General features: G+C 38.2%; 2 protein-coding genes across 2 annotated transcripts; one reads left to right on the plus strand and one right to left on the minus strand.

Moving 5' to 3' along the window:
- Positions 1-6,952: 6,952 nt before the first annotated feature.
- On the minus strand, positions 6,953-9,038 carry LOC124207717. Its single transcript, XM_046605310.1, has 5 exons — positions 9,016-9,038; positions 8,799-8,962; positions 8,672-8,733; positions 7,562-7,879; positions 6,953-7,502 (listed from the first exon to the last, which is right to left on the minus strand). The coding sequence occupies exons 1-5, from the start codon at positions 9,036-9,038 to the stop codon at positions 7,398-7,400; spliced, it is 672 nt and encodes a 223-aa protein (XP_046461266.1). The 3' UTR covers positions 6,953-7,397.
- Positions 9,039-12,939: 3,901 nt separating this feature from the next.
- On the plus strand, positions 12,940-15,345 carry LOC124204501. Its single transcript, XM_046601585.1, has 4 exons — positions 12,940-13,623; positions 13,690-14,102; positions 14,161-14,404; positions 14,462-15,345. The coding sequence occupies exons 1-4, from the start codon at positions 13,131-13,133 to the stop codon at positions 15,328-15,330; spliced, it is 2,019 nt and encodes a 672-aa protein (XP_046457541.1). The 5' UTR covers positions 12,940-13,130; the 3' UTR covers positions 15,331-15,345.
- The last annotated feature ends 5,914 nt before the right edge of the window (positions 15,346-21,259 follow it).

Consider the following 21,259-nt stretch of genomic DNA (forward strand, 5'->3'; position numbering starts at 1 on the left):
CCTTATCTTTGCCCGTTCTGTGTCTCTGGCACCGCTGTTGCTCCTTCCGACTGTACCGGTGGGATTGGTGGGTGTGTCGGACTTGGACTAGAGCTTGAGCTTGAGCTTGTGCTCGAGTCTAGTGGTAGTCCGGTTGCTGTGGCTATTTGCTCAGCCCGTCTAGCCTCTTTCGCTTCTGCTGTTTGGGACCGGCCACGCATCGATGGTGACGGTGTGACTGGTTCCGCACTTCTCCCTCTGCCTGTATTGGCTTTACCTTTTACCACCATTTTTGAATACTGCAAATAGAATACACTTGTTTGGTATGCAAACTTGTTAACTTTTTTCGACTAAGACTTCTTTAGTCGGCGTAAAGAACAGAATACTGGGTCAGGCCCATCAATTAAATTTAACAGTAACAAAGGAGTGGAATTTCTGAGTCCAGGTATGACTGACTGACAGATAGATGCAATACAAGAGAAAATATTATTTGTTGAAAATAATTCTGTCTGCGTCCTCGCAGAGTAGTTCGGCTCGAGTTGGGTGTATCTCTAGCTCGACTTGGTCGATTTCGATCGGTTCCGGGGTTGGTAAATGGCCCGGCCCGGCTTTAGGGGAAGATAATAAGTTGTCTTCGTCCTCACTCATAGACCCGAAAAGGTTGTCAAGTTGGAGGTCTTCTTGGAGGTCTCCCAGCAGTGGTTTCCTTATCGCCAACGGAGTGCGCGGGGCTTTATCCTTGCGCACCTTCGCACTCTTTTTAGGTTTTTTCTCTTTCTTAACTTTGACTTTCTTGGGAGTCATGTGATTTAGAATTTCGCAGATAATTACTTCTAGCGACTCATTATCTGAGCCAAGCTTGGTCGGAAGTTCAGCGGTAGGTACTGGGCGTACCGCTTTCCCTAAGGAGAGAAAGAATTAGCGACTCCCCAGTAGGAGAATTTTCCCTTCGGCTTTAGCCCGAGAGGGTGCAGCCTGCTCTGATGGGGTAGCTTGGTGCTCCTCTAAAATGGCCTCTTGAGTAGGTACAAGTAAGACGTGTCCTATCTGCGCTACAGTAGGTGACTGAGATGTCGATGCTAGAGAACAACGAAATATATTATCTACCCGTTAGACGGATTTTTTTTTTACCTTGGTCGATTCTCTCCATCACTGGGTGGAGAGTTTTGCCGTCGATGATGAACGGAGGCTTTGTTAGGTCAAATCTCCCTTGTGGCCCCTGCGGACGGATGGTTCCTCGCTTGGATACCCACAAGCTATCTATCACTGACTGGGCCGGTGGCACGACTCTGCCTGTTGATCGTGTGCAGCGTCTCTGAACGTCCAACGTTGCCGGGAAATCTTCGACGGGCACAAGGGTGTGGCAGTGCACCCCGTAAAGTGCACCCCCACCCCGACAACTCAGTAACACTCACCGTTGGCTAACTACGGTAAATCCACAGCCAACGATGCCCTAGTGGGACTACAACGGAAAGAAGGAGGAAGAAGACAGGACATGAAGAGGAAGAACACAGACAATAAGAGGAAACCCTATTCAAGATACTTTCTTACGTAACCTTTGTGATGAAGTGGAAAAACTTTAACAGCATCGTGGATCCTACGTGCCTGAAACATGTTAACCTGACGGGCTCCGCATTCCTTCAAAAACCTTGCCCCGTCTTCAGCACTCTCAAACTCCACGATGACAGTAGAAGTACCCCGATGTCTCCTGCGACGATTCGGCTTCGCCATACTGAAGTCCCTTAGAGTTCCAAAAATATTTACAAAAAAATAAACACGGCTTGCTAAAACCGCTTCTGGAATATGTTCCAGGATGAAACTCCTGTTCCGTTCCTCCTTCGTCAATATAGCATTCCTCGTTGAGGATAAGGGAAATCTCCTGACGACTTCATGCATGAATGAGGCAAATTCCTTTCTTTTACGGCGAGAGTGATAGCGCTGGTTGCGCACATTGTCCATCTCATTTCCTGTCTCGAAATTCTCCATTTGATTCAAGGGGGGTGCACGGCACATCTTCCACGTCCAACCAAGTGATTGCCGACAATTCTATCGACACTTGTTTCAGAAGCAGGCTGATGCCCACTGGGGCTGCGAGCTGCTTTCCTTTGCTAGGGTTGGTGCCTGCTGACACCAGGCCCTGCCTCACTTTGGGAGGTTGTAAATCCTTGACGTATGCTCTGTTGATCAAATCCCGTCTGGCCGTAACCAACGGATCGGCGGGGATCTGCCGTGTAAAACCACTTACCCCTGCGTGGGCTCGTAAGATCTCATGCCGATCGGTTGCGGTGTTGAGTTGGACAGCTTCGGCCTCGGTCCTGCGGCGCTTGATGTTAAGCGCTTGGCGTTCCCGCTCAAGCTTCGCCTCTTTCTCCGCGAACTCTGCCTCCGAGTAGATCAAGAGCTTTCGTTTTGCTGCGAGCTTTACAACCGCTTTATGTGAGTCCACTAGTTCTGAGTGCACTTTAAGCGTCTCCTAACACTTTCTCAATTCTTGTTGGGCTTCCTCAGGTAAGTCCTGGTCAAGCCTGTTTTTGTTTGACGCTTCTCTGCCTTGTCGCACTTGAAGGGTGTATGGGGCTGTGAGCTTCAACAGATCGAAAAACGGGAGCTCAAAGAGCTTTGCCAACAGGTCCCAGCACGCTTTGGTGTCCCGGGCCTCCACAAAACACCTTGAGGTATCACGAATTAACTCGATGGCTGTTGCCCACTGCTCCTCCTGGCTGTTACAGGTACAGTCCGGGGGTCCCACTAGAGAATGAGAGAAAGAATGAAATGTATCAGTTTTCAGTTTTAGTTCCGGAAACCGGTGTGTGAAATCATATGAAAAAAAAACAGAAAATACAAAACTTGCATTAATTGCATCCCGTTACAATAGATGACAAACTCACATTTGGATAGTTGAAACAATTACTTGTCAGCAATTACAATTAAGTCACAGAAAGAGTGAATGGTGAGAAAAGATTGGAAAAATATTTAGGCACAGCTGTGCGTGTCAGTGACTGAATTCCCTAACCCTTCCTTCTTTTTCAGATACTTTAATCTGTGTACATCCACTTTTGTAATTTCAGAAATTTTTGCTAGGGATAATCCTAAATCTATTAGGAATAAAACAACAAAAATTGTAATAAAAAGCATAATAAACCTATATGAAATATTCAATATGAAATCAATGCTTATTCAGACAAACATTTATATTCTTTTTCGAAACCAACTGATTGCAAAGACAAACCCGAGAACTACTTATTCTTCTTTTTCTGCTTTTTCTTAGGTCGTTCCGGGCAATCTTTAACATGGGGTTTTTTTGAGTCGCAATTATGGCATTTACCATTCCTTTTTTTTTCCAGTCCTTTTCTTTTTAAATCTTTGAAATGATCAAGTGAGAAGAATCCGCCATTTTTCTTTAGAAAAGAAGCTATGGACTGGTTGGAAAAGTCTAATTGCAAGAAACCTTTGGTCAAAAATACCATAAGACAGCATTAAAAACTAATTCAATAGATGGATTACTCTGTCAGGTAAATACTAATAGTATAGTTTATACCTGATGAGCCACCTTGTTGAGCGACAGAAGATATACTTGGCATGGGCAAGCCTGGCACAGAATTTTGGCCTGGAATGTTAACAAACCATGATGTTAACAAATGGGAATGAAAGAAAAATAGATAACTGTATGACGCTCGTGTTCAACACGTGCGTAACAGGCACATCCTACTGAAATTTTGTCATGGCTCTGAAATAATAAGCACATAATCACAAATTCAATTAAATAAACTTACTCTGTAAGTACTGTTGGAACAACAGAAACGTTCTGAAATGCTCCTCCATCGTGAAAAAGACATTTACACTGTTAAAATGATGGGAGCGACATTACGATGACGCCCTCACCTACAGTCATTCAAACAGTAAAATCGAAACAATTAGGGATGAAATGTGTCTGCCGTACACTATTGCAAATTCCAAAACTGCCCTACATTAAGCCGTAAGTTCCATTCCTTTTTTATTCCGAAATAAAGTGCATTACGTTTTGTACCCCTTAACGTTTGTGATATTCAAATAGGTAAGGACGTTTGAATTAGACCACTGCTAGGCGTCCAAAGGATGTAATGTTTTTATGATCATTCTTTTTCATTGGTCCAGAAAAGCTCTTTCTCTATTTTACTCATTTTAGGTTACTACCACCACGAATTTATATCAATTATCTCCCAATTATTTTTAAATACAAATTAAACAGTTCAAAAGTCATATTATTTTATTCCTTGCACAATTAAAATAATAAGAAATTTAGGGTTACAGACATTTGTGTTAAGTAAATGCAGACACTGTATTTTGCATGGTTGGCACACAAAGAAAAGCTACACTACACTTTCAAAGAAATAAAAATATTCATAATTCGAATAAAAATGTTATACGGAAAAGATATGGAGCGGAAGATGCGGATTAGTATCGTCATAGCAGCGTCATTTCCCATCCTTGTAAAGAACATTAGCAACATAATGAACTATTCATCATGAAAAATTCCGCTTAGGGAGCGTTCATGAATGCCGTCAAACTCTTTTTAAGCTTTTTTGACTCCCTCCCCATCACAATCTGTCACAAAGGTGCAACCTTCCCTTTTAAATTATTTCAAAAATATTCCAACCCCTCCCATTTTTTATTCGTTATAATTCGTATTATAAATTAAAGTTTTTTTAAGCTTATCCATGCCATATTAATTGTGAATTGGATAAAAATTGCAAATGCAATGCAAAAGATTTATGGAACTTCGATCTTATATCAGATAGTTGTGATTTCAACTGAACGAATGTAATATTGCATGTCCGGCGCGACATCACACGCTATTTAGTACCCCCCCCCCCCCTTTCCTCCTTCACAATGCGTCACAAAACTCAGGACTTCCTCCTCCACCCCCCCAAAAAAAATTATGAGGTAATTTATGAACACTCCCTTATCCAAGATGGCAACCTCAAACCAATTTTTATTGTTATCTGTTGGTGACATATATAATTTGGCTAACATATCTTCAACATTTTGGGGTGGTTGTGGACATTTTTAATTGACACCTTGGCGTAATAATTACAACCCTGCGTGTTACATCGAGGAAGAAAGAAGAGTTTCAAAATTATTAATTTCCTGCTGTTTTTCACATTTTTAGTGCTTTTTTCAAATCGTTGAATTTCTCACAAATCACTGCTTTTATAAAACAAATGCAATTTTAAATTTTACAACGCACCAAGAATGGTGTTAATGCGATACGTGAAAATGAATCAGAGATTGATGGCTCGAGTTGTAAAACATGCTAGTCTGGTGGCCGACGCCAACTTACGTTTCGGCTAAATTTAATTACCAGCGTACCGGATTAGAAAATAAGGGAAAGATTATTATAAATTAATTTTCCCGTCTTAAATGGCTGGACGACGGGCTAGAGATTTTCCCTTACTGACAATAGAGAAGAATCTGGCCACCCAGCAAAATGCAGACACAGATGAATCAACCGCATTGACGTTGGTTGTTGTTCTCCTTCATTGTCGACGGGATGCATGCAAAGGAAGCCAAAAAGTGTCAAAACGTGTTCTGAATTGAAAAAAAATTATATTAAAAAAATTCAAAATGTTATCTATTACAAATATGTTGAATTGGATAGATGTGGTTTTCCCTATGTGGTATTCCATGAAAACTAGAAATGGACAACCACCATATCGATTTCTGGAAACAGGTGATCGCCACTTATCCCGCCTCCAAACAACATATTTCATCATAATCATTTTCATTCTCTCATTATCATCTATTTTTATCGTTAAATCAACGAACGTATAATACTGAACGTAAATATGCGTTCAATTGGAGTATCTATACTCTATAGCTAAGTATAAGTGGCGCATTTATAGCCACCCAATGTTTGGTTTACAACAATGTCGTTCCCTCCAACACTTAAATCGAAGGGAAAAGTGGGAAATTTACAGAACCCTAAGATTGGAAACACGACGAGTGTTTCCGAATGAAATGGTGTGTCAATAAAAAATTGCCAAAAATTCAAATTTGTCAATTTTTTCTTGAACCTTGCACCAACAGTAGATGACAAAGTCATCTACAATTGGGCAAACATTCAAATTTTATAAATGAAACGCTGATTTTTGGCGATTTTTTAAAGAAAAAAGGACGATTTTTTTTCATGGTGCAGGGGTGAAATCCTTGCCCGGGAGAAGAATGGAGGAAAGAGAATAGGGAAGAACAAATGGGTCCGGAAGTTTTCTCTCTTATATTTTCCCCTCGGGGCAGGATTCTCTCCATGCGACGCGAGAAGAAGGCCGTGGCCCACTTTTTGACACCTTGGGAATCGGTAGTAAGTCGCAGGGTGCGAAATGACGAACCACTGAAGATGAACTGTCGACGTTTTCTTCTGTAACAGATATAGTCGGCGAGGGAGTACACGAAACAGAACGTTCCTGCTGTTCATAATGCTGGACTGGAGTGGACGAAGCTACTGTCAAACGTCACTCTCGTCATTTTCTTGTGGGAAAGGAACGGTAGGTGTGGGGGTACACGATCCAGCAGAAAGGATCATTCTATCTTGGTGCTGGTAATACTGAACTGGAATGGAGCGAGTATGCGGCAAGGCATAATCTGCTTACGGAGTAATAAGAGTAGAAGGAACTGACGACGAAGAAGAAGACGGTGATGGCTGGTTAAGGCGTAGCGGCTGAGCCATTCTACTATGAGCTATTGGAGTCAACACTATTCGTCCATGTACCGTAACGGCTAAAGAATATTGCATTGCTGCTTGTTACAGCACAAGCAGTAATGTTGCAACATCATCCCTCACATCACTTGAAGTCTACAGAAGGGAATGTGTGGGTTCACTAACTATAAATCACACATTAAATAATTTTAGTCTACGAAAAAAATAGTTTCTTCATAGTTTCAGCTGGTAAATCACTTGTCTTTGATAATGAATACATTTTGTATGGTATCGCTGTACGATTAAGTGGGAAAATTCCAGTAGAAGAAAATCATTTTTTGATGGTGTGTTCGGGAAAAGCTTTCTCGATGACTAACTTTGAGATGATTGGGACGTCATAAATTGTAATAGCCTTGCCTGGATTCCTTCGCATAAATTCATCATGGCCCTGCTTAAGATATCTTCTGAACGGGCCATAGAAAGTTTGAGAACCATGAGATATGTGGGGAGGTAATGTTTGAAGTATTATTTATTCCTTGTTCTTTGCAATACATCACAACAGAATATCTAACATGAAAGCTGTGACCATCAACAAACACCAAGACTGGCTTTGTAGGCGAACCAAAAATCTGACTCCTTAGGTGCTTCAATACAAGAAGAAAACAACCTTTATCCATCCACCCGTATTTATTTGCCAACGGAAGCCATCCGTGCGGAACTGTGTCCTTCATTTGTTGAGACACTTTCATTCTTGGGTATTTAAAACACCTGGATAAAATTTTCCAGAAGAACTAAACATTGGGAACATTGTAACATTGATTCCTCTTTCTGAACCTTTTTTGGAATAAACCTAGAAATAAATATACTAAGTAAAATAACAAATAATTAAACATAAACAAAATCAATTACCATATGTGTTCCTGTTTCAACAATAACTTTCTCGGAATCTAAAACAGTAGGATCGTTCGTTTCGTTTATGTTGAAAATTTCATCATCTGTGAAATCGTATTTCTTGTTCAAGACCTCAACTTGGTCGTAAAAGTTCTCCATTACTGGATTGTTTGGGGCCCCGGCTCTCGCTATGCTAGTTCCTTCCGGCTTTCTAAGTGTTAACCGAGGATGGCTTTTCATGAAATTTGTAAACCAATCGGCTCCAGCACTACTATTCTTCGGACAGTTGGGATGAATTACAATGCCATTATATCGGGCGTACGAAAATGTCAACACCTTAAACAATTTGGGAGCAAGAGCATATTGTTGTGATTTGATATGCAACCATGCAACACTAGATGGCAGCACCCTAGATGGCAGCACTCTTGATGCGGGAGATACCTCGGCCTTCTCTAATCTACTGTATAGGCCTTTCCGTTTCTCTCTCTCACTTGTCTGCTGGCTGGTGCTTATGTTTTTGGAGTTCTACTGTCGCAAACAAAGAATTTTTTTTACGTTAGGTTTTTAACTATTATTAAAAATACCCTACAATAGAAATACCCGACAATAGAAAAAAGTAACAATTTAGCTATTTCTTTTCCTTTTTTTGTTCGCTGTGTCTAAGTAATTTAAGACAAAGTAATGTTTATCAATGAAACAGTACATTTCTTGCAACATTAAAGTTAAGATTACATTTCTGCATAAATAATCAGCCACTGTTGTAACAGAATAAAAAAAGACATAAAAAATATAAGATTTCTCAACAAATTTCTGTGAAGGAGTCAAACATAATGTCTGCCATGAACTTCTTTTTTTTACGCCAACCGAAATGTTAAGTAAAGAACTGTAAATTTTTTCATACCGCAATTCCTTCGTGCTTCTTTTTTTCTTCGTATTTAATAACTTAGTAAAATCTAATACTTTCTCTTTTAACGTTTTAAAAATTTGTAAACATTTTAATTGGTTCTTCCAAATTGTATTCATAAGTCGAACAGGAAATGAAAAATTGATTTAAATAATAAAGCGCTAGGATCTTTAGTCGACATATTGTCTTACAGATCACCAACTTAATAAATTTCACCAATCTACATTTCCACGGAGAATACTTTTAGTCAAGATCACCTCCAACACGTGGTCGCCTACCGTGGATCCTAAAATTTTACATCTTTTCATTACTGTTTCGAAATTTTTTTGTTATTGTTATTGAAAATTTTACCAGTGTATGATGCAAATTCTTCCTTGGCACGATGGGCATATTTCTTCTTGATGTTCACGGATAATGAATTCCATCCCTTGACGGCATTAGAGTTAAGTTCAAGTATGTTATCACGACATGTGGGTTTTTCGCAGCCGGTCTTCTGGAAATCATCACACATGTACCTATAAGTAAAAAACTGTTAGTTACAGCATAAAAAAATAAATGGTTAACTTACCAAAAAATTGGATTAAAGCACATTTTGTCCTCGATTGCTTTATCCTTCTTCGGAATTGGTAGTGTGAACTGGTCATCGCTCTGCCTTCTCGAGTAACTTTTTCCTGAGTTCAAACAGCTCCGTCTAGACAGCATTCAGTCAGGTAACGACTGCATTACCCAATTTACATAAAAAGGGGTTATCCTGGTTGCGTGCATGCATGGAAGGTCTAACAAAGGGTGTGTATGAATGAATTATACAAACTAAGTGCGTGTGCAAAAAAAGAATTATACAAAGCAAGGAATATCAAGTAAAATGTAGCCGGAATACAATAAAGGGGAAAACCTAGGGGACAAAGCAAACACAAAGCAAGCACCAACCAAACACCAACCAAACACAAAACTAAAAAGGGTGCAAACAAATACCAAACTAAAAAGGGTGCAACCAAACACAAAATTTAAAAAATTTCTTCAAAATTGGGGGGCGGGGGACATGCTTAAACTTGGAAACTCGAAAAAAGTAAGACCAACCAAATTTTACAAGCGGGATGTGAGGGGACTAGATAACACGTCCACAGGCTCCACGTCCACAGGCTCCACGTCCACGAGTAATGTGTCCTCCATGATTGCCAAGACCTGTAAAAAAGGTAAGAGGGGAAGGGTTATTACTTAACATTAAGGAAAAATATATTGGCCTCCAGATTTTGGGGCATTTTGCGTCGTATAGTCTACAACTGCTTGATAACGGAGTACTACTGGCTTCCAAGCTAAGATATTCTTTGGAATTTGGGGTAGATAGATGAGTTGGTGCGCCTCCTCTGGACTCCCCGCCGGCCAACGTACCACGTCCAGCCCCTCTTGGACCGTGTCGTCCATGATTCCCTCGAATTGCTACAGTTAGTAGGCTGGAGAAGTTATTGACGTTAGTCTCCCTAACGCTGGCATTAATTATTTATACTGGTTATTTATACCAGCGATGATATACATGGTAAAAACACGTACTACTTCACAGCAAGAACTGTGGAAATAAGAAGAAATTCTTAAATAACTTTTTTGTGCATCGTTGACGGAATCCCTTTCATTGAAAATCAGGATGAACGAACGGAAGTTAAGATTGACCACCATTTGAAAATCCAGGATCACCCCACATAGCAAATAGCTCCTGTATTAAAAATTAATAAGTTTAGAATCTTAAATTTTTAAAAAGTAAAAAATTAAGACTACCTTTATTGCCAGCTAATCACACTCCTTTGAAAATTTGTTTAAGTATAAACGATAGGTGAGGCCAAGTTCAGCCTTTTCGAGCAATTTTGGTTTCAGATCAGATATTTCTGTATAAATAGCAGAAAAAACTATATTCTTAAAAAAAAACTTATTTTCTTTTGTTTGGACTTTGGAACCGATAGAATTGAGGAAGGTCGTCTTCGATCGATGAGAAATGTTTAAATTCTTGGGAGTACGACATTGCTCCCGCGAAATCTATAAATAACTTGCGCGTTTCAAGAGTAATAACGTACTCTCCCACCAATTTTTTCAAGGTGTGGAATGAGATTGGTGATTTCTGAGCGAGCAACAACTTGGGTAGCACAGCTATCATTTGTGCTTAATAAATGAACCAATGAAAAATTGTTAGGCGGATTGTAGATTTTGTACATACTCCTCGGAATGTGTTTAAGACACACTGTAATAATAGAAAATTGGAAAACACGTTATGCTTTGAAAACGTTTCCAATAAAAATTTAATACCGGATATTTCTTTGATGGAACCATCTTCTGTAAGATATGGTGCGAATGTTTCCCGCAAATACGGTAAATGTCCACATAAATGCACACACATTCAACTTCACTACAACATTTTTCTTGGAAATAAAACATCAGTAATTCTTACAACAAGTTCTCTGGACTGTCCCTTTGAATCAGCGGAAATTCCACATCGATGACGTACTGCGGAAATTATGCTGAGTCTACCTTACTCTCCACTTCTGAGCCATCTCCACTAGGCGAAAAGCAGCCGACCATAATGGATCATTGCCACCGAAATCCAACTGTCCGGTATATGCCTTGTAAGTTGCAATGTTCTGCATTCTCAATTCCGCATCAGTCGTCACAGTCATCATGTACTCGCCTTCTCCTTTCTTTCGCTTGTTGCTTTCTCCTTTTATGTTCTACCAGGTAGACTCCCATTTTTTTTGTTGGTGGTTGGTAAATCTGGATACAGGCATAAAACTTCTCTTTGCCTAGTTTCATTTTCAAAGACTCGTTTGTTGCAATAACTGACTTTAGAATAGACAAACCGTCATTTACTTACAAGAAAATATATCGTTGAAATAAAAATCGTACATCGTCGAGCAGCGAAACCCTTCAAAGTTTGAAAATCGCAGTTCGTGGTTCTTTATCCTCCTTTTTCCTGAAATTCTTCAAACTGAACTCATACATTTATACCTTTTTGACTGAACGGAACTTTTAACTGAACTTATTTGAACAGAACTTTGAAATTTTGACCATGAAATCTTAATTTCAAGAAAACAATTTTTTAGATACAGACGATGTATTCTCGTTGAAAGTCACTGTAAAAAAACTTAACTTTTCGTCTGGTACCTTTATTTACAGGCGTCCAGTTTTTGAGAGTTTCTATAATATTTCCTTCATAAAGCTGAAAACTAGATCAGCGATCTTTGGTACACGAATTAACTTAACTGGTAAGGAATTTTATACCAAGAAATTAGACGACATATAGTTCTATCATAGAATCTATCCGAGAAAAACAGGTGTTGTTGTATTTTTCACGATGACGAAATGTCATTGCAGGGAACCGTATCGTGCTTTTTCCCTTTTACATCAAACAAAAGGTGTTTTTAGGAGTTCTTTCTCCTCTCCTTCTTTCGTTCAGATTTTTGCATTCGTTTGGCTTAAAATACAAATTATGACATTTTAATGCCACACTTTCATTGCCACTTGACATTTGCAACTTGTCAAAGTGTTGTTTCCACATTAGAGCAAACAATTTTGCTATATTGGAGGTTTTAATGACTGAAATTCCTTCCTTTCCGATTGGTATGATGTCTGTCGAAAACACGTTGTACCAAACTGGAATTGAAAGAATTCAAAGCATCACATTTTGTTTTCCCAACAAAACGTGTAAGCTGGCAGCATTAATTACTAGCAGACGGTTTAAGAAATTGTTTTTAATGGAATATAACTGTTCACATGAAGAACAAAATTATGTACATTAGATGTGTGAGTTTAAAATAAAAAAAATGACGGCCACTTGCACCAGCTGTGCCCCCGTTTAAATTTTAAGTTCAGTCCTAAAATTTAAATTTGGGCTCTTTCCTAGGAAGAATGAATGATCATGTATTATTAGCTTCATGCACAATGAATTTCCAATAATGGGATGGCCACATTCCCTGATGTGACGTTAGAAACCGTGGAAGATATTTTCCATTTAACGATCTTTATCTAAAAGCAGAAACAGATATTTTACCAGAAGATGTGGTCATCTTTTCATTTGCCGGGTTGAACTATTCTACTATGAAAGAAGTGTGAACTAGAGCATTAGTTTTAACAGCTTGCCAAAGATTTTACTTTAATCCGCATAAATCATAAAAAAATTGAAAATCCATCAGAGAGCCCATTGCCTGGATCGGGAACTTTCTTCACTGCATCCATCAGAATGTGAATAAAAGGAGTAACTGTTGAACCAATCAGGGTATAATTAAGTAGAGCTTTCCCAATTTGACATATGCTTGTGAGACTGACGACAAGACTTCCAAACATAACTTTACATTCTTGACACATTTCCAAGACGACGATGATGAATTTTGCATTTAAAGTCTTTCTAGACAACAAGACTTCTAAGACGGAAGACTTCATAAACATAACTTGGCATCCTTGACAAAACTTCCAAGGCGATGACTGAATTTTGCATTAACAGTCTTACAAGCAGGGTTGTTAATATCGCCGCGATGAACGATGAAATCGTCATCGGAAATGAAATTTTTTGTTCGAGCGATTATCGCGCGATAGGTTTCAAAATGAGTATCGATCGATAATCGCGTTTTCATCGCCGATGACGCGATAGCGATAGTTTTTTTTTTCAGCAGACTGCTTTTAAGAATCATAAAGTGACAGCTGAAAATGGACGAGCCATACAGTGGTGTTTTCGTTCATCCAAGTTTTTTTAAATACCACGGCCCAGCTGGAAAAGCAGGGAATTATCTTTTTATTTGTGAAAATTGTCCTTCGAAGAAAAAACCCGACGGAACATTATGGACATATAGTTGTAACCAAAAATCCAGACAAAACCTTTTTAGTCATATGAAAAGTGTGCACCCAGGATTGCTTCTATCATTTAAAGCTGCTTGTCAGCAAAGTAGTCATACCATTACCACCCCAACCAAAAGAAAACTAGCATCTGATTGTGATGAGGTTGAGGATGCGGAAATTCAAAGTCGTCAAGCCACACTGGAAGAAGCATTTCAGCCAAAATCTGCGAAGAAAAGTAAGATTTCTTTTTATACTCAAGAAGAGTTTGATGGATATGTACTGGACTACATCATTGAAGGATTGCTTCCACTCAAGCATGTTGATTCTCCTGCGTTCATAAAACTGATGAGTTTTATCTCACCCGGTATTATTTAAAATTTATTTTATGAAAAAGTTCTTTTATTTGATTCGTTTTTTGTTTGTTTCATAGAACATAAGGTTATGTGTCGACAAACTCTTTCAAAACGATTGCAAGCTAGATATCTTGAAGCTAAAGAAAAACTTGTTGCCCATTTAATGACACTGAAGGCAGTCTGCACTACAGCTGATTGCTGGTCAGCAAGAGGGAAGTCTTATGTTGGTGTGACATGCCATTGGATTGATCCCAAAAAGCTCAAGAGAATCAGTGTTTGTTTAGCCATTCGTAGAATCTTTGGTCGGCACACATATGATCTGCTGGGGAAAACTTTAGAGTCCATCAATATGGAGTTTGGAATAGACGATATTACTGTGCTAACTCTCACGGATTCTGGATCGAATTTTTTAAAGGCATTCAGACTTTTTGGTGCTCATGGGACTGAGACACAATTGGAAACGGACGAAGAAGAGGACGATGACGCTGTGGTATTTAATTTGAAAATATAATAAGAGCATAAATTTTAATGTTTTTCTAAATTGAAAGGTTGGAACTGATCTCGAATTTTTGTTACTTGATTACGATGATGCCGACGATCGGTACAAGTTACCGTGGCATTGTAAATGTGTTGCCCATTTGTTGAACTTGCTTGCTCGCAAAGACGCAGAAAAGGCTTTAGAAAATCCTGCTTTCAAGCTAGCATCTGATTCAGCATTAACAAAGCTCCAGTCTTTGTTTAATAAACAAAGTAGGTCGGACCAGCAAAGTGAAAAAGTGAAAGAGATACTTGGTACCTAGACAAAAACATGCAATTTTATTTCAAGCAGTAATTGTAATTTTCGCCCAGGTGTTTTGTTTGTCATTCCAAATGCCACCCGTTGGAATGCCTGGTATGATGCCATTTGTCACGTGAAAAAAATTGCCGAGGGTAAGAACGGAAGGAAAAATTTAAAATCTGTTTGCGAAGCATTGAAAGTCACACCCCTCAATTCTACGGATTACCAATTTATTTCGGAATATGTTGAGGTGATGAAGCCCATTGCTATCGGTCTAGATCTATTGCAGGGAGAACACAGCGTTTCTTCTGGAAATGTTTTGCCATCAATCGTTGTCATTAGAAACTCGTTAAATTCCCTAAAACGTTCTCATTTGGAAGGTGGTAACCAACTTTCAGTAGCTCTTCCTCTTGTTGACGCACTATTGGCTGGATTAGAAAAGAGATTTGGTAATTTTTTCAATGTAGAACACTTTCAATTAGCTGCCGTGCTGCATCCCCAATTTAAATTTAATTGGCTTGGGAAAAGCGAAAAGGATCTGAAGCTTGGAAAAAAAATAGTATCTAAAGTAGAAGTCCTTTTACAAGATCTAACCGTGCCTACCAACACCAAAGAAACCACTCCTACCGAGCCTCATGACTTTTACGCATCTCTACGCCAAGCAGCTGAATATCAACAGCCACTCTCTAATGGAAACATTGAATTAACAAAGTATCTAAATGAAAAAACGACATCTGATATACAAAGTCTCAACTCCTTCCCAAACTTAAAAACATTGTTTTGTAAATATAATGCCGGAATTCCATCTTCCGCTGCTGTTGAGAGATTGTTTTCTCTTGGTGGTCGTGTATTGACCCCTACCCGAACTCTTTTAAGTGATACTCATTTTGAAATTATCGTGTTTTTAAAATCAAATTATTCTTTTCTGTCGAGCTTGTAAAATAAAAAATTAAAATATAGCTTTTCTGCTTTTAAAAAAAATTGTTAATAAAAATATTTGAATTTTTTTAATTTTGCAACGTTGTAAAAAGTATCGGCGACTATCGGCGATTATCGCACCGATACTTTTTTGAAACTTCATCGTTCGTTAGTCGGCAATAAAAAAAAAACACCAGTATTGCTATCGCAATCGGAAATACTTTATTTTAGCGATATTAACAACCCTGCTTACAAGACTTCAAAAACATAACTTTACCTCCTTGACAAAACTTCAAAGAAAATCACTGAATTATAACATTAAGACTGACTTTTGAATGATCCGACTTCCAAGACGTCAAAATAATCAAATTAATGACGACCACTTGCACCTCCGACCGGACGAGCAGCGAGGCAATGATCAGTAACGCCATCTAAAAAAAGAGTTGCAGAGCGTTGGTTGGGTTGCGATAGAGACAAATGTCGATAAAGAGTTGCCTCAACTGAACAAGCATTTGGAAAAAGGTCACTTCTTCCTACGTCTTTTCCCAAACTATGGATTCTTGACTATTCACACATGCATTACTCCTCGACTCTCAACTTCTATCAAGGATTGTTTTAGTAAACTTATTTCTAGAGTGTCAGAAGATGCCTTAGTTTCTCCTCTAAATAACAGCCTCAATGACTCTGTTTCTTGAGTATTTACTTCCACCTTCAAAGTACCATTCTTCATTGAACGCACTGCTGGTTTTGCGTTCTTCAAGTCTATAACTTCCAAGACTGTGTAGAATAGAATCTTCCATTTCTATCATGAAGGATGCACCATGAATCTGTTTCAGACCAACCAATTACTTGATTCAGCATACATAAAAATCATGTGTTCGGATTATAGATAAATGAGGATCTTCAAATAAGACAAGATATTTATTTCTGATGGTCATTTTTCTTCCATTCCAATTTTCTTTTCATACAGAGCAGCAGTTCCATTCTCAAGAGATTCATTTTTATTATTTAAGTAAACAAAATAAAACGGAGATGTGAGTTGAAAAGGATTGTCAAGGGTTTGTCCTGTGAAAGGGTTGAATATTGTAGGCCCGATTATTTGATTCTTCTTTGTCTGCAGCCTGAAACATCCTTGAGCAACAAATTTATGCATTGAGTTCAATTATTTGTTTGCAAACCAGGCTTACAATCTTCTTCTATAATCACATCTAAAAAATTTTCAGTCATTTTGTAAAAAAAGGAATTTGAGGTGCTTAGCATGGTAGGAGGGGCAATGAGGACGGTGAGGTCCATTTGGCTGAGAATTGTGTCCATTTCATCGTCGCTTAAACCCTCAGCCAAATCGGAATTTTCTCCATTGCACTTAGATAAAACGAAAATTCACTTTCTTTCATGACATCAAAGGTCACAAACGTTTCTTTGATTAAAATAGAAAAATTAGATTGCAATTTCTTCCAATAACAATTACAATTACGTTTTTGGTGCAAACGTCACAGCAGCTAGGAATAGCAATAGGGGAATAGAGGAACTGCAAGAGAAGGGGTTGAGCCGTGGAAACTAAAAAAAGCAACAAGCTAAAAAAGACGAAAAAATGTTGCATTCATAAAAACAGATTACAAGAACAACTGAAACGATGTCGCATTTAGACGCTGTTTCTCAAAAATATGTTGCGATTAGGAAAATGCGGAAAATACAAATTCTCACAAATATTCGTTTCATACATTTGGACTCCAACAACTAACTGTACTTCTTTTGATTTCTAGCCTTAACGATCTGTAATTAGAAAGAAGAAAGAAATAATTGTAATTATTTCATGACGTTTGATTGCAGTAAATTAAAATTACCGCAATCAACGAGACTTTGTTGCAAATAATAGCCAGAGTATTGGTAGTAGATAACACAAGATACCAATTGACCATCTCACCCAACTCTTCCACATTCTTGGTAATACGATTCCAATGATTTCGGAATTGAGTGGTGAAACATAAATCTAACAACTACAAAACCAACCATATCATTAAGAAAATGAAAGTAAAATCATAAAAAACGGGTTTGTTGATTTCCATACCGAGAGCGATAAAGCACAAGCAATATAGAATTTTATTTAAATTAAGAGAAAACCACAATAAAAACAACATTGGTAATTTTAAAAATAACAATAGATCGAGACACATTGTAAAAATTACATAACCATAACATTCCAACTATTTCATTTTTTTATAACTATTAGTGAGACATTAGTAATTATAAAAACTTATATAAATGGAAAGACATTTTTTTTAAACAAATTAGAATTACTTAACTATGAATATCTTATTTTCCCCAGACAACCCCTTTTTTGGTATATCACTTAAGATATCGTCAACAAAACCAGCATGGTAAGAGATGGCAGAAAAACCAACCAAATTTGGCTGCACCATCACAATTCTTTCTTGAAAGGCAGTAAACAATGCCACACTCATCGTTAAAATGATTTAAAATCATTACTTTCATTGATTCGAGTGCATTTTCATTTAAAATATTTTTAATCACTGAAAGTTTAAGATTACCCCGGACACAGGGACGCACAGATGTAAATATAAAAGATAATAACTGATATAAATTGAACATAATAATTTAGACTACAACAAAAAAATACATAGTTGGTTCCCTTAACTGAAGCATGGAAATATTGGATTGCGTGTTGAGAGTGCTGGTTCCCGTTAGCACCATAATGGGGCAACGGGAAACATGATCAGCAACAACCTAACATTCCGTATTGCTTCTTAGAAGAAAACAAAATTGTAATTATTTAAAAAAAAACAAATTATTACAATTTTACAATTTGCCGATGGTGGTGCATTGTGATGCTTATAATTATGGAATCGTTGTTGTTTCAGTACAATATTGCATGCATAGCACCAACTGGCATAGCAGCTAGTAACTTGCCTGGAGGCAGTACAATCCCTAATTTTTGCGGAATTACAGTTTCTCTTCTTTTGTGATGTGACACGCTCCATTGATGAAATGAAACAAGCAGACAACTGTCAAAACAAAATGTCATGACAACCGACTGATAACAGAAGTCCCCCGACTATTTTCTTTCTCCCAACTAGCACCCCTTGTCATCGAGTACGATTCTCTCAATCTGGAAACTTTTTAGAAGGAGGTGACACTGTGAGTTTTTTTTTTAACATGGCGTTGTATCTCCTTCATTTCTTCCTTTGTGGCTGGGCGTTACCCTGTCGGGTAAAAATCGCATCGTCCACGTTTAATATAACCCTCGCCTTGCAGCCCCCGTGAATTTTTTAATGATACTTGCAATAATAAATATTGTGTTGAGATCTTAAAAAAAATATACAATTTAGCAAAAGTAGCTGAAAGTATAACTTCAACATTTTTCTTACATTGTATTCTGTAAATAGTAAATAAATCCTTTCTCTGAGTTGTAGCGGGTACCACATGGCTTGACTCCTTTTACGGGTTAAATCATTGGGTGCTCATCTTCTTTAAAAGACATTTTGTTAATGTTGAACAGGAACGAAATAAAATCACGAATGGCTGAATGGGTAAATTTAAATTTAAATTTAAATTCAAGCAAATTTAATTTGAGGAAAACAAAAACGAAAAAATTTATCGCCAGATAACTGATAAAGATATAAATTAAATATTTTTTTGTTTCTAAAAATGGCGAACCACAACAGACACAACTTTCGTCAAATAAAACTTGTTGGAGATTAAATTTATTGGCTTTAGATTTTTGGTGCGTTAGATTTATACCACACCTATCAATGTTGTTTTTCTCATTTAGCGCAAATTGAATATGAAAATACCTCAAAAGCCTTTGTTTTACCGTCCCCCTAATTTAAATGAATGCGTTATTGTCAAATATTGATATAACAAAGACAATAGCGATTTGCGACAATGTCACGAGTAAGATATTGCTACGCAGTTCTTTAAATTACTTTATTTGAACAGAAAAGGAGGTAGTTTTTATTATTAAATGGGGGCTTTAGTTACGGGGGCAACAATCGTATTTGTTTTTTTGGGGGAGGGGGGCCACAGTTTGGGGGGGGGGGGCAATTGGAGCAAAGTAGTTGTTTTTGCAGTGTGCCCACTTGCTTGGTAGTCGAAATTCCCAAACAGTTGCCAGATTTTCGGAAAAATCACCATTCGCCAAAGGCAAAATCACCAAAAAAACACCACCAAATGTTTTTTAGTTTTTAATACAAAAAACGTTTTAAAAGGTTGAAAAGCGTTAATTCTTGTTTATGTATCAATTAAAACACACTCAAATTAAAGGTACAGGTTAAACATTGCTTGTAAGTGTTAAAAACAATTTCTAAATTTGGTATTCTGTGTTAACGAATGAGGGAAAACGGCGCACTATTCATCGATAATTGGTGCGTTCGATTTAACATTTTTGGCTAAAATGACAAGTTCTTTTGGAAATTGGATTTTAGAAGCTGACTTTTCTTCATTCAACATCCAAAATTTTGCTTTGAGAATTGCATCAGTAGAAGAAGTTCTCTGCCGATTTTGCTTATTGTGACGTATTTGAACTATTGATCTTCTCCTCCCACATCGCTTTCCCCTTTTCCGCAACCTCAGCTTCCCACCAATCTATAATTAATATCTTTGACTCTGCCGAGTCAGACCCCATCGCTCACCTTATTATTACCCATACATATTCCTATTACCCTCCTGTCAAACCTTTCGGGGTACCTTTTCCCTTCATCCAATTTCCCGTCAATCACCGTGCAATTTGGAAACATCTCCAAATTGCACCGACTAGGCTACTCGGCTACTGGTATATAACCCAGCAGCCACGATATCCTAGCGGCCAGTCAGTAGGAGTCAGTCAGTCTGTCGCCAGCCGCCGGACAGCAGTCTCCTCCGTAGCCGCTGTCCTTTCCCGCTGCTCTCCCTCGCTGTTCTTCCTCTCATTCTCCCTTGCTATTCTCCCTTTCCATCCTCCCTCTCTATTCCCCCTTTTTCTCTTTCTGTTCTCGCGCTCCCTCATCCTACGTGCATATTGTGTGTGTAATTATAGTGCAGTTATCTAAATACAAACATTAGAACCTTCCTCCTCAAGTTGCTACAATTATCGTCCTTGACTTCCTTCAAATGACTAAATACCCTCTCGGCTGATGCGTTACTAAATGGCAAACATAACAAGAGGTACATGTACTCAGTTAGATTAGGAAAAAGAGGTTCACCGCAAGGATTTAGAGTAGAGAGAACTGCTTCCCAATAATCGTCAACTTTCATATTATACAACGCATAGCGATCAGTGACGCCAAAGTGAGATAAGGGCAGACTTGCGTGTTTCCTCCATTCGCTGTCAGCCAAATTAGGATCACAAGATTCCTTCAATTGTGTGAAATGTTTGAAATCTTCAGCAAGTGAGGCAGGATTCAACTTTCGGGCATTCTTCGGTTGTACTAGACTAGAAAATTCATAGACTTCGTCCTTCAGGTCAAAACGCTTAGTGACTTCTGAATAACCAGTTTGGTAAAACTTTCTGAATGATTTCAGAAGTAGATTGAATGGCTGAAAATTCTGCTCAAAGGAAACGTTGCATGTCATCTTATAATTTAGCTTGTACGTTGCCTCATTAGCAGAAGTTCGTGACTCTTTAGGAAAAGCCTTGTCTGCAGATTTCAAGCCGTCTTCTTGTGCCTTAGTTTCAGCTTCTTATCTTTCTTGGGAAAAATAAACAGTGTTCTTAAACGCTGATTTCGGCTTCGATTTCAACTCAAACAGTGTTTCAGTAGCCTGTAACTCTAAAAAAATCAAAAGATTTTAGGAAACACTAAAAGGATCAAGTATTACCAAAACAATTTAAGGCACTGCTTTATCGTAATCAACTCTACTAACCTAGTAGATTTGTTCCAAAGGGACATACTCATGGCAGTCTAAATGATCAAGACTGGACAGACAAGACATGTGTTCTTCAACGTATTCCGTGT

The sequence above is a fragment of the Daphnia pulex genome, chromosome 2 (genome assembly GCF_021134715.1).
Source record: "Daphnia pulex isolate KAP4 chromosome 2, ASM2113471v1".
In the NCBI taxonomy this organism is placed as follows: Eukaryota; Metazoa; Arthropoda; class Branchiopoda; order Diplostraca; family Daphniidae; genus Daphnia; species Daphnia pulex.